Source organism: Atta colombica, unplaced genomic scaffold (assembly GCF_001594045.1).
Source record: "Atta colombica isolate Treedump-2 unplaced genomic scaffold, Acol1.0 scaffold135, whole genome shotgun sequence".
Lineage (NCBI taxonomy): Eukaryota > Metazoa > Arthropoda > Insecta > Hymenoptera > Formicidae > Atta > Atta colombica.
Window position 1 is genome coordinate 814,040 of NW_017259223.1, and position 14,781 is coordinate 828,820.

Consider the following 14,781-nt stretch of genomic DNA (forward strand, 5'->3'; position numbering starts at 1 on the left):
AAGCGCCCTCTCAGTTGAAATTAATCATTATTTATCTTTACATTCACATACAAAAATTCAATATAATACTGAAAGATAGTGATTAATTACTTATTCTGATCTTGTTGATACTATTAATTTTAATATTAAAAGCGTGTAGTGTTTAACAAGTAATTAATTATTACCGTTTGGTAAAAATTTCTATAAAGGTAGACGATTTTAATCAGCTCGTGAAACAAAATACGAAATGTGAGATATTAGCTTATTTATTGGAATGCGAAGAATAGATATTTGATTTGATACGTGATTTTATTTTATATAATGTTAAATGTTTCAAGATAATGATAATTTTGTTTGCGCGCGATATTGCGCTGTATTTACACATAAGATCGTCACTATCATTTGCGCAATGAAATTCGAGCCGACAGGTTATGACGCGATTCGCTCTTCGTATTATCCTATTATCCTATACTGAAAAAAAAGATGTCAAATCAGCATTATTTTAATTGAAAATAATTTTGTTAATTCAATAACACTATTAATAAAGCAAATATATGTTTATGTTTTAATAAAATTGTATTTGTATTCCATTATATAACAAGATTATTTCCACTGAAAATAATGTTATGCTGAGAGAAATGTTTTGTATCAATAACCAAAGTTACTGACACAAAAATTATTTGTTGATATATGATCAATCAAACTGTTGTTTACCACGACAATATTAATTTGTTGAATTTACTAAATGAACTAATAATTTAATGGTACAAAACTGTTTTGTATGATGTTTATAGATTTTTTGTAGTTAGAAATAGAACATTTTGTTACCAGAACAAAACGAATAATATATATCTCTCACTTTCTACAGAGTGAAATTATTAATATTTAGTGTTTTTGAATTTTCTTAGCTTATCAGAAATATATATTAATATTTCTATAAGTCGTGACTATGTATTAGAGATCAGACTATGTATTAGAGATTGAGATTGAGATTGAGACTAAGATTAAGATTGAAGATTGCTCAATCACATTATAAATTGTATCTAACAGCAGTTAAGATTTAGTCAAACAATACCCATAATATTGGACGCTTCGTGGCATATTCATCAAAGCATATTCTTTCTCTTTAATCCACATTTCTATTTTCGGAGGCATTTTTCACATATTTTCATTAATTAATTGAATTATTAATGTACTTTTTATAACTCTTTTAACGTATTTGTACATATACAAATATATAAAGTTAATCATGTGAGATTAGTCATGTGACTGAAAATAATGGAAGCTTATTGGTTGAAATTGAGATTGAAGATTGGAAAAATAGACGAAGCCCTATATTTCAATCTGCAATCTCAATTTCGGCCTGTTCTCATTGATCGAACGTCAATTTTAATCTTAATCTCAATCTCAATTTTCAATACATAGTCTGATCACAGCTTTAGAGCAATTGAGATTACTAATTGCTCGAAAAAAATAGTTACCATTTGATTGATTATAGTGTGCAACAACCGAGACGTCCACTAAATTAGTTTCTAATCGTTTCGGCTTTATACAGGTAGACGTTGAATTTCTCTTATGAAAAGACACGCCATCTCTGATAGCTCCGCGAAACGCTCCTTGTTCTACCATAGTGGATTATTTTGTTGAAATTATTAAAAGAATACTTATTTTGTGATAGTAACCAAATCTCATATTATTATTTACAAAATGTAAGTAATCAAATTAATTTGTATTGTTAAATAAAAAAATTTTGTTCATCTAACAAAAAAATATTTTATTTTGTTATTTTAACAAAATAATCCAATGATAATCGGTCATTTGTAAATAATTCTCTTTTTTTGTTACCATTATTATATCTTTTTTCTCAGTGGATACAACATTTTTTTTTAGTGTACGAAATATGGTCGTGAAAAATATTAGACGACACTTATTTTATGATTATTGCAGTAAGCTCTTATTAATGCGTAGTTATAACCGTATGAATGTATCAAAACGATTATCTCGAAGCAAATATTTCATGCGGTTTATTTGAAATATGAGACTCAGAACGAGACAGAAAATAGGAATTATAATTTATGTTTGGCGATATTTGCGGACAATCATCACAATGTTTACCGATGTTTAAATCTTATATTGCATTTTAAATATTTAGATATAATTTACCAATTTGTGATAGCGCGAAGTAATATACAGACTCGCTGGATCGAATTATTGAAATAATGAGAAATCGCATTAGCATGTACGAATAATTTAAATGAATAATTAATTTAAAGTGAAAAAAAAAATAGAATACTTAAATACAATTACTTTTCAGAATATGTTAAATGCTACCGTGGAGAATGGGGTTTGGATGAATGTAGTTTGGATGAATGTATTTATTTTGATACGCAAGGCTGTTGCGCCGTAGTAGTCATATTATCATTCACACGGTGCGGTAATTAGCGAGATTCAAGTTGGAAGATAGCGTTTGCATACTTACTACTCTGTATTAATAAGAGTTTGGACACGAATATTTTGCAGGATTCTAGTTTTAGCAAAATCAGCGAAAAAGAACATACGTTCACTATTTCTTTCTCTTTCTATTCTGTTTCTATTCCTCTCTCAGGAGTTACTAAAAAATGCAGACCAACCAAAACTGCACTGGAAAGAAAGTTTGATAATAACTATCAAATGTTTAATAAAATAAATGTTAAGAATATAAATAAACTAAAATAAAACCAAAAATTATTTAATTAATATTATATAATACAATTTAATTTTTTATAAATATTAAATATTATACGGTAATTGTTTAGTAATACTTACTAAACATTTAGATAATTAAAATTATTGTTTATTATATAAAACAAACATTTAATAGTTATTACTAAATTTTTTTCGGTGTGCTTGTCACATGTCCAGACTTTTATATAAAGGATCTCTAATTCGTACAATAAAATGTGTATCGCGTTCGAGTGCTACGCAAAGTATGATTATTTTATTATTGTGATTGCTAATATGCGAGATTAATCACATTTTCACAAATATCGTATTACAGAAGTACGGACGAATCAACTGAGAGAAGGAGGATCTGGGAGGCATCCGGTAATGGCGGAGTAACTGTAAGGTAAGTAAATTGTTATCTCTTATTTAACTTGTTAACTACGAAAGGAATTGTTTATAATCGTATTATATGCGCGGGTAATATTTATTCTATTAAATATTATTCTAGTCATTGCTGTAATTTACATGTACTTATTTCTACTTCATAGTTCAACGTAATTCCGTCGTAACCACAACTCTATCTCTGCGAGCGTACGTATCGTATCGGTGAGTAATATAATATTATTTTATTAAGATAATAGATTGGTGAAATTATGTATATAAGATATGTATAAAATATAAAAGTATATGAAGAGTAAGAATGAAAAAGAATATAAATAAGTGAATATCTTAATAAAAATTATATCTATTATAACTTCAGAAAAGAAGAAATTATTGCAAATATTTAATCTTAAAATTGTATAAGCACTATTGAATATTTTATAGAGAAATATGGTAATATTTTCAGAAAGAAAAGCAAACGCGGACATCATATATATTTTATTTAATTAATTTTTTATCATAAAATTTTAAGTAGATTATCATAGAATTTAATTTTTATTAGATTTTATTGCTCAACTTATTAAAAATAAGAAAAAAGAAAATAGATAGAATGAAATTATGATGAGCAAAAAATTTTCTGATATATTTAATTTAGGGAAGAGAGAATATAAAATTTTTATTTAAATTTCGTTACAGTTCTTCTTCTCTCGTGAACAATGAAAAATAAAGAAAAAACAAGATATTTACGTAAAATAAATGAAAAAATAAAAATAAACTGTTTAAAAATAGGGAAGACAATAGAAAAAAATTGTGGAAAAATATACGTTACTTTATATATTTTTTCTTCTCAGATATTTTTTAAAAATAAAATTTAAAATCAGCGTTTTCAAGATAAAATATTAATTATGAGATTTAAAGATTAAATAATAATTATTAATTAAATATTAATTATACTGTGTATCAGTACATATAAATATTATATGTACTGATACACAGAGTTTAACAAAATTATTTTTAGATCTATATATAGCTCATTTTTTGGTACTTTAGCAAATTATTTCTCTTCCTTAATATATGAACATAATTAAAAAACGAATAAAAAATCATCTATTATCAAATAGTATATTCCAATCATTTATATGTAATATCATATATAATAGAAAATAATAGCAAATTGCTAATTTTATTTTTTTTTTAATAAATGAAGCAATTTTATATTTTAATTTTTTATATCTATATTCTTATCTATATTCATCGTTTTGATTTTATATCACTTAAAACAATACATTTATAGTACTACAAGCTCCAATTATCTCATCATATATACAACATCGCGAAATATTCATGTAATAGATATTTTAATGACGTCAGGTTTCACGAGTGTAATTATTAACTTCTTATATTCAATTTAATATCTTCAACTGATTTAATGGAAATGTAACTATTGAACGATTTTGTCTTATATAAAATATGAGACTTTATTTTGAGCATCATTTCATTTAATGCGCATTTTTTAGACAAAATTCATATAACAATTAGAATTAAATTAATCACTTGTATAGACACGTGAAACAAAATATAACTTTGCAAAGGTTATTTCAAGAGTTGCAGATATATACGTAAATGTATTCTAAATGTATTTACGCTTTAAGTTCAAGAGCGACACTCTGAGGAGTTTAAGTACTTTATCTCTACGGGTTTATGTTTCACGCGCATCGCACTTTGCATACATTTAAAATTTCGCATCATAAATAGCTTTTTAAATTTTGAAGAGCGCGTCTATAATTACTGAGAAACGCGAGAAAAATATAACAGCCGTATAATGAATTGAAGGTTTGCGTTTGACAGCTTTGGCTTTGCTCCATTCGTATGTAAATCTAACGCGGAGAACGTTTGTGTAATTTGTAAACCGAATAGCGCTGAGCAAAGCACTCTCTACTTTTGAATAAATTTTAATGAAACCTAACGAGAAATTTTCTGAAGATGCAAAAAGGAAAGATATTAAGAATATCTCTTCACAGAATGTATAGATGTAGGAATTGTGTGCGTCAATTGAAGCCATAACATTTTCATCGTAGTAACTATAATGTCAATAAAAATCGCAGCACAAACTTTTGCATAACGCACAATGCGCATAAAATAGTACATAAAAAATCAACGAATTAAAATTCCTCTTTTCCGTAAAATGGAAGGAAAGGAAACATTCTAGTTGATTTTTTTATGCATTATGCATTATATGTTATGTAAAAGTCTGCTACGACAGTCTGCCTACAGATACGGAATCATTGTCCAATTATTATAGACTGAAACTCTACTATTTGTACACAGATAAGTTTTGTAATGGACGTGAGAACTCGTAACGCGCGTATGTTAGCGATCGGAACATGCGTCGATACGTATGCGACGCGATGGAGCAGACGTCACCTAATCGAAATTCAATGCATCTCCACTCGAATATACTGAGGAGGCCCGCTTAATTAGATTCTACTAATATACCGTTACAATCCTCCGCGGATATTTTAATTAAAAGTAGACACGTTATCTCTTTCTTTTATTAATTAAACGGAAGAATTATATATAGTGAAGAAATTTTATAGATTGTTTAAAACAGAATATTGAGAAATGTTTTATGATTGTGTGTACGAGCATTTAATATTTTGATCAAATTATGCATTGTAACATGAAATTCTTGCTTCCTATTTATTTTGAGATTATTTTATATAATAATATTTTCAAATATAAATTTTATATTGTAGTAATGTTTTTAAAAACAATGAAATAGAATTAAGTTATTACTTTATTCCTACACTATGAGCAAGCAAGACTTAGAATATCGGAATCTAAAAGCAGTGCTTAAAGAAATTTAATATTGAAAAGTAGTGATTAATTATTTATTTTGAATTAAAAAAGCACTGTTATTTAATGCTTTAATACTCAAAATAAGTAATTTTTAATAAAAAATTGGATTTTTTTAAAGATAGAAAGTTGAGCAATTAAATTCAAACGATAAGTTAAGTTAAGCTTTACTTTTTTTTTATTGAATTTTGTAATTTTATTATTTTTATTATACTTTAAATACTCTTTGAGTATTTAAAAGGCAAGGTTGTTACAATGATTAATTACTACAATTATGTTTACTACAATTAATAAATTTACTACATTAATACTACAATTATTTTTACAATAGACGTAAATTTCAGAAAAGTCAGTATGCCAACGTAATTTCCAATACCAAACATTTCTTTGAAGAGTATAAAAGAGTATAACTATATAAATTTCAGTTTGATAATTGATCAATAATTATAATTTAATAATTCTGAATCAGTATCAAAAGTTTTTAAATTGTACACGTTTCTATTAAGAAGATTTCAACGGGAAATGCATTAGGAATATATATATTACGCATTTGTAATTTATATACATAGCTGTGCGTAATTAGCAGAAATGAATTAAGAATTCAGTCTCTTTTACAATATAAATATTCGAGAAAATATGCAATTATTCTTCTTGCACTCGTATCGATCGCTTCGTTGCGAATTCATTACGTCCATTTAGGACGACCATTTTTATATCCGATAATTACATTCCATTTATTCTCTTCTCCGCAATCACTCTACTTGATTAGATAGTATCTCAACATTAATTATGTGCGGTTAAATCGCATATATATATATATATATATTATCGTGCAAAATTTAAATATTGAAAAAATATTTATTACATTTATCACTATTTCACATTATTTATCGTATTCCATTTAAAAAATTGCAGCTGCAATATTTGCAAGAATAAAATAGAGGCAGCAGCATTGGCCGAAAAATAGAAACTTATACCTAGTCATTTTTCACTCCGTTCGGACCGCAGATCACAAACGATAGACAATAAACGCTTTTGTCGGCAATCGATATCCGGCATGTATCACTAACATGTTAAAATACACATATTTCTGAAACAAAGGGATCATCCCCCGAGGGCCGCTTCTCTTTCCTTTTTTCCTTTTTCTCTCTTTTTGCGACCAAAAATCAACTAAGCATCCCAGTGTGTTACTATAGAGAATAGATGGAACTTTCCCCTCAAACTTTATTGACCGAAAGTTGGGAGAGTTAAAGTCTAAGTGTCGGAAATAGAAGTCCATGAAGATGCAGACCGGGATTCGTCTAATTACGAATTATGGCCAGACTTTAGATTTGAGCTGCCTTCTCTGAGATATTCGTAGCAGGATAATAACTCAGAATATCTCACGTACACTTGCGATCTTTGCTTCCTCGTTAAGCTTGCAAATAGTCATTGCACATTGCGTTTAAGACTAATTGGGAAGGCATTTTTTAGCTTCCATACCATCGAATGAAAGTCGTGTTATAATCACATTTTTTTCATTTCGCACGCAGTAAAAAAAATTGGATGAAAGGAACAGAAAAAAATTATTAGTAACATTGAGATACAACTTTTTAAAGCGCTTGTAGACGTTTGCGAAAAATGTTTGATGCTTGAAATTAATTTTTATTGTCCTTACTATTAGAGCGAAATTTCTACTTTCATTCTACATCCAAAAAATTGTGTATCTTATCTGAACATTTTGTACATCTATTGTATAATTTTTTTACTAGCGTGGTAAGTGAATTGCTTTTAAATCTTTCTTTGTTATAAAAATCTTTCTTTGCGATCTGTGAAAGTCTGCGCATTCATTCATCATACAGGCAGTAAAAATTACCATAATGATTTATTATGATAAGAAAAGACAAAGACGTATTTCGGATTTTTTGCGAGAACACGGTTCTCGTTGCTATGGATATTATTGAAGAATCGCTGATGTTCATAAAGGAATTATTCATAAAGGAAGAAAATCATTGGATAGCTGCTCCCCGCAGCTACTAAAACGGAGCCGATAAGCCAAGTTTACGAGGGTTGGATAAAGGCAATATTATCAGGCTGCTGAATATTATCGTTTTATATGAATCTTAATGCCGTTCACATGCGTATTCCCTGGATTTCTGAATTTGATGTATATGTATTAGTTGATTATGTAGCATTGTTCACATTTGCATTCGTATAGGTTTACATTTTGCCATAATTATCAACACGCAACCTTCCTAATACTCGCAGATCGCAGATGCTATATGTCTCTTCTCCGAAAACAAATATAATTTATAATACTCTGTAATAATAATTGCATTAAGGCATGGCAATCACGCAAAAATCAATAATCTTTCATTAAAAATTTTGAAAATATGTACTTTTATGTTATTTTAAATGTTGAATTTAATAGTGTAAAAATAAATTAATAAAAAAATTTTTTTTCCATTTTTTTGAAAAAAATTTGACAAACAATTAGATCGTAAAATCCATATCATAATTTGTTGGATATCTCTCATATAATATGTAGAAAAATATGAGTCAAAAAGTTAAACTTTTTTCATTGTTATAAAGTTTTTCTTGAAAAATAAATTTTTATTTTTTCAATATCCGTGTACCTAACATTGTATTTCACTGATATTCTCTTTATATAAATATAATATAAATATAATCCTTGGTCGCACGCGGTTCGACTCACGTGAGCACCGTTGTATAGATATTTGATAATCAACAAGAATGAAATACTATATAAATAGCATATCATAAATAGCGTATCGTATCATTAATCGTCTAATTGTAATTAGTTGGCCCACTCTAAATAACTAAAATTTAAAGCTGTTCCAGTGTTGCTCTTATAACTGTGTAATTACAAATATTGTACAGGGTATTCGAAAAGAATCCTGGGATCTCCTTATAATCTCCAAAAGCACTTTCTGGAAAATGAAATCCAATAAAAGAGTTATGAAGGACTATCTTTTGGTGAATAATTGTTTGAATAATTGTTTGAAGGTCGCATAAAGTCGATAGTTAAAACCTTTTGATGTTGTTCAGAATTATGTCCTGAATATTTATCGAGATCAAAGTTATTGGAGATTGTTCCTCTTATTTTCATTTTTACGTAAAAGTGAATTTTTGATACAAAAAATGAAAATAAGAGAAATAATCTCCAATGTGTGGCCTTGAACTTAATAAATATTATCTGATCCCGGACAACATTTAAGGGAGGGCATTCACGCAAAAATCAATACCAGTAATCTTTCATTTAAAATTTTGAAAATATAGAGGAATAACTATGAAATGCATTATACGATCGCTATCGGTAGTTTCTTGCTGTGCGATGTGTCAATAAACGCATAACACTATTTTCAATGGATATTCAATGGATATTGAATTGATATTGCATTAATTGACGAGATAATTAGATATAAGATGCAATACTGTTGTAATAATTAGAATTCCTTTTGTGAATATGAAATATTTATGATTTATTTATCATCTTGTAAGGGAAATAAGGCAATATTTATTCCTTTCTCGGCATGCACAACGAACAAAAGACTAGAACGTAAATTGAAATTGTCTAAAGTTCCTATCTAAACTTAATTAATTGAAATAGTTCGATTTTGACCGAGTGAGAGAGTAAGATAAAGAACGTGCACGAGATTACTTACAATCAGTTGAATCACTTCGTGTAAATACGTTACAAGTACTGACACGACATTGCACTTTAATTACTTAAACGAACACAAGAAATGTGTAACAATTTCCAACATGAATTTATGAAATTTATTAACATCCGTTTCTTCGTTCATGAAATATTTAAAAGCAACGATTTTATTCCCTTTCTGATCAAATACTGTCTACTGTTGAGATGAAAAAAAAATACAAAATGGGATGAGAGAGAGAGAAGAACTTAGAAGAATCGCGTAAGCACTTTCACATCGCATACGCGTCTTTCCACTTTAAATCACTTTTCGATCGAGAAAGCAATTTCAGCGTCTAAACTATGCGCGGATATTAATTCATTCTATACATACCCTTCGTTTGCTCCGAATATTTTCGAGCTGTCTGGCTGTGGCCTCCCCGATGCTTTGCGAGCCCCACAATTCCAGGCCAACCCTGGCATAAGTAAATGTCATGGATCCGATTGGTAAAAAGTATGTCAATATCATGAAAATAACGTTGTACCTGAAAGTCAATTAAATTTCTATCACCTCATAAGAACAAATTTATTTGATGTAATATCGAGCATCGTCTATTCTATGAAGTGTTTCAGGAATCGCGTACTTTCTCCTAAGATTCTTTAAGGAAACTAAAGCTTTCTGTTCTATAAAAAATGCTCAAGGCTTCATTATTCAGTTGACATCAAAACTTAAAGTACCTTCATGCTTTAACAGTTTTAAAAGATTTAAACAGATAAGAAAGATTTTATTTTTTCCAGTTGATTTCACTTTTCTTCCTAGTTAATTTTACTTTTCTTTAACAGAAATGAATTTAAGATTTAATTATTCTTAAAATCGAAAATTAAAAATGGAAATTCGAAAATAGACTGCGCACAGGTTTTTGAAACATCGATTTTAGAATTATTATAATCGAAAGCGATTAATTTATTAATAAATTTATTATTATGAAATTCATCACACATGCGGATATTTCACAATTGCGTATGTTTGACCTAATTTGTGGTTTAGACAATCAAATTTAACTAAAACTGGTATTTCAGAAGTCGCAGGTGTTATTCGTGCACTTTAGCACTTTCAACGTAAATTTACATTGAATGGTGCGAAAGGCAATGACACGTTATGCTCAACGGGAGAATGAAAATAACGTGATATCGCGGTTTCACGGACACATTTTTGTTCAGAAGTATTGTGGCGCGTAACTTCTTCCAAAGTGCATGCTAAATGTGCCAATTTAACGCCGAATGAAAATAATACATGATCGATTCGGTAGATGCACGATGGCACCAGTCACGATGGCTGATATTACGCAAGTGCACATATTATTAGACTTAATGAACCGACCAATGTGTGAATGTTTGATGTTGTTTGTTGACAAAGTTATCGATGGCATTATCAAGTCATAATTGGACAGGAGAATTAAATTGAACTCACGTTTCGAACATGAAAACTCATGTGTAATCATTTATGTAGGTATATACGTGGCTAATGGTAATCACGTAATTGTCATTAAGTAGCGGGATAACGACTTGCAATGTGAAATTTATGGAGAGGGAACAGTTAAATAAATTACACGTAACGTATAGTTACAAACTTTCGATGGAATTTAAGATAGAATGCAAACGGAATTTTAAAGTAAGTTTACAAGTTTTTAAAAGTTCATTAAAGTATTGCGCGAACGGCATTTTAAGAAAGAAAGAATCTTTTAATCCTTTATTACGCAATCAATTAGTTTAATTTGCATTGGCAAAGGCTGAAAGACATGACTAAATTATCAAGTTCGTGTTTTTATCACTAGTGCCAACACCGTAATTTTTGCGGATATAATCCTATCTACATGCATTAATTATGACAATCTGAAAGCGATGCTAACGGCTGTTAATTTTCTAACGGAACATTTAGCTCGTCATGATGAGGACATCATGGTGAAACGAACTTAGCATTAGGATTATTAACAAACGATAATGAATTGATCAATGGATTATCGCGTTCGCTGCAATCAGATTACGAGGTGTCGCAAGCTATTATACAACAATCGAAATTTCCGATTCCACGTTACACTTGGAAAACCGGTGTTTATTTCGAACGAATAAAAACTACTGATGCAGAAATTCATCAGATTATACTCGCGTAGTTCCAATTTAGAATACTCTATGCGAATTTAAATCGTGAAAGTCCGTAAAAGCTAATTATCGGCAGTAGTGAATGAGCAAATCCAGTAGCAAAGCAGAATATTCGAGAAACGATCGAATAGCATTATTTATTACAATGATACTGATATTTGTATAAATTTGTTTCCGCTACAATAATACTGATATTTATACAAATTTGCTTAAGGATTACACGAGGATTAGATTACATTATGCTTGGAAATGTATCGCCCGAAAGAAGAAAATATATTCGAAAAATTTTAAGAATATCGAGTAAGCTAATCTTATATTATATAAGATCATATAAGATTATATGTAGATTGACTCAAATATGAAATCGCATTTAATAAAATTGTGCACATTGAGAGCAGGTAAGTTGTGGACGATACATAAGTTCATGGACGATAATCGTTTAGTATTAATTCATAATGGTTATGATTATTCTTAAAATAATATATAAATTTGGATGACTAATTCGAAATAAAAAAAGTCCTTATTTTTAATTTTTTTCTCCATTTTTAAATTTTTTACTTTTTTTGTGATTAACTTTTCTTTTTTTCCAATAACTTGATATGTAGAAAGAATAAATGTAAAAAAATGGATAAATATATTGTATTCCTATTTATGTATGCAATATTTGTTTATTCATTTATTCTTATTATTTATAGTCATTATAGTCTCCTGATAATTTCAGAATTTACGACTGCAATTAATCTTCATTAATTTAACACGTTTGAAATAATTATGATAATTATAGAACATTATCGTATTGCATTGTAAACCACACCTTTGTAAGGTGTGGCTTATAATGAATTTTACACGTAGTAACATAAATTTTCTTTCCCGTTTCTTTATTTGTCGATGTGTATCGCTTTGTTGTTATTCCAAGCGTGCGACTAATTATAAGCTTATAATTCATATATGTATAAAGAAAAATTTCGAAAAATTAATTTCATAAATACTTTTATATCGAGCTATTGATGAAGAAATGTGAAACTATATTTTGAAACTATACTTTTGTTACGCTTCGAATAAGTAAAGAGACGAGGGGCGAAATAATACGGAAAGCTTGGTGTCGTGCGAATCTTCTAATCTCGCAGAATAGAAGAGATTCTTAGGCTAGAGATTATAGAACGATGGATAGAATCGCGTGAACTTGGATTAAGCATAAGTTATTTTAGGAACAACTGTTCGAAACTGTATTTATATCAGGATTAGAATTCTCCTGGTTATCGCACTATGGACGTCGCCTATGCGTGATTTTAGTGATTTTACATGTCGTGCTATGCACGATAGCACCGAGCTCTGGGTATACTGTCTGAATCTTTCAATTAGGAAACAGCACACGAAGCGAGTACGTTTTCGCAGACTTATCTTAATGGACGATCGCACGAAGCGAACGCAAATGTGGAACAATTCAGATTTTCATCTGTAATTACAATCCGATCAAAGCTTGAAAGATTTAATCGCACGTGATAGGAGTAAGTATTTTGAAGACACGCGATACATTTACGATGCACCGAATTGAAGGTATTATTAACTCGATTTATCGCCTCTCTTATCGCAGGAACCTAGAAACACTTCATAGTAAAATGAGAGACTCATTAGGACAGTACAATAAACATGGCACACACTGATACACACGTTCATGTACGTAAGAGACAAACCAATTGTAATTAGTCATGATCGGCAGGCGCAATCGTTTAACGACATAAATTATAAAATAATTGGTGTAATAGTATTGCGTTGATATGTATGTGTATATGAGGTAACGATACTTTTATGGATCTTCGGAAAGTGATCGCTTTTATCTTTCGTGACTCATTTAACTGTACGCTATAAAAAACGCGAATGGTAAAAATGTGTTTAACTACAGTAACTTATATGTATACGCGCGAACGCGTATTGTGGATCTTTGCGAGGTATTCAGACGATCTTAAACACGTTACTGTAGTATTCGATCAAAATCGAAATAAAGAAGCCTTACTTACATCTGCACAATAATAATAATAATAATAATAATAATAATAATAATAATAATAATAATAATAATAATAGAAACAAATCGATTAAATTAGGGAAATAAATTTTGTGAAAGATCAGACGAATGCAAATATATAGAAATAATTAAGGAATACATTTTAGAAATATGTATTCATTATTAAAACGTTTGGCTTACAAATATTCATCGTAGCTGAGTCCATTATCGTCTGTGTTCGGCCAATCGCTGTAGCAGACGACGCGGACTTCGCCATTCATGAAGTTCTGAGTGTACGTGGTGTAGAAAAGTAACATCGGTAAAGATAAAATTGCCCCGATGATCCAAATTATGATTGCGACGCACAATGTCGCCTTTTTCCCCATACGTGGTTTCAAAGGATTCACGATGGCCATGTACCTAAAACAAGTCCATATTTAATTATAATTATAAATAATTATAATTCTGGTGCAATAAATAAAGAATTTGGTCATAAGAACAGGCTGTATAATTAAAACGATTAGTATTCTTGATTATGAATTAAATTAATTTGATCAAAAAGATAAATTAAAAGACAATTTAAAACATTTTATTTAAAAAGACTTTTGTTTTTTAAAATGTACATGAAAAATAAGCTTGTTACGGATATGAAATCAACAATACAATCCATATTACTTAAAATGTCAAAATATATTATTATTTTTATCAAAATAGAATTATCCTGAGAGTTGCGGAGCGTTTACGGTGTCGGAATCTCAGACGACGTTTTTCATCATAAAGTCTCCGGATGATAAGGGCAGGCTACATCGTGGAGAATAATAGATCAGACACACGCAGCGTCAGCTTTTTTCTCCGAGATGAAACGAGAGCGGAGAGCGTGCGCGGGCAAAAATATCTCAAACGAGAAAAACGTGAAAGAGATGCAATAAGAGACCTAACGATATCATAATGTTATGGTCGCGATAGTGAAATCATGTTTGCGACTGATGCACTCGCGCCGGGTGGATGGAGCTTTCAGAGCCGCCGAAGGCGAGCACACTAGTACATATATATATATATA

General features: G+C 29.5%; 1 protein-coding gene across 1 annotated transcript in view; it reads right to left on the bottom strand.

Annotated features, from left to right (window-relative positions):
- LOC108684471 (tachykinin-like peptides receptor 99D) overlaps nucleotides 1–14,781 on the bottom strand; it is a 46,569-nt gene that overhangs the window by 8,343 nt on the left and 23,445 nt on the right. Inside the window, exons 2-3 of the mRNA XM_018188797.1 lie at nucleotides 13,923–14,141; nucleotides 9,951–10,101 (exon numbers count right to left, since the gene is read on the bottom strand). Coding sequence (XP_018044286.1) covers nucleotides 9,951–10,101; nucleotides 13,923–14,141 — 370 coding nt within the window. The remainder of the gene's footprint in view (nucleotides 1–9,950; nucleotides 10,102–13,922; nucleotides 14,142–14,781) is intronic.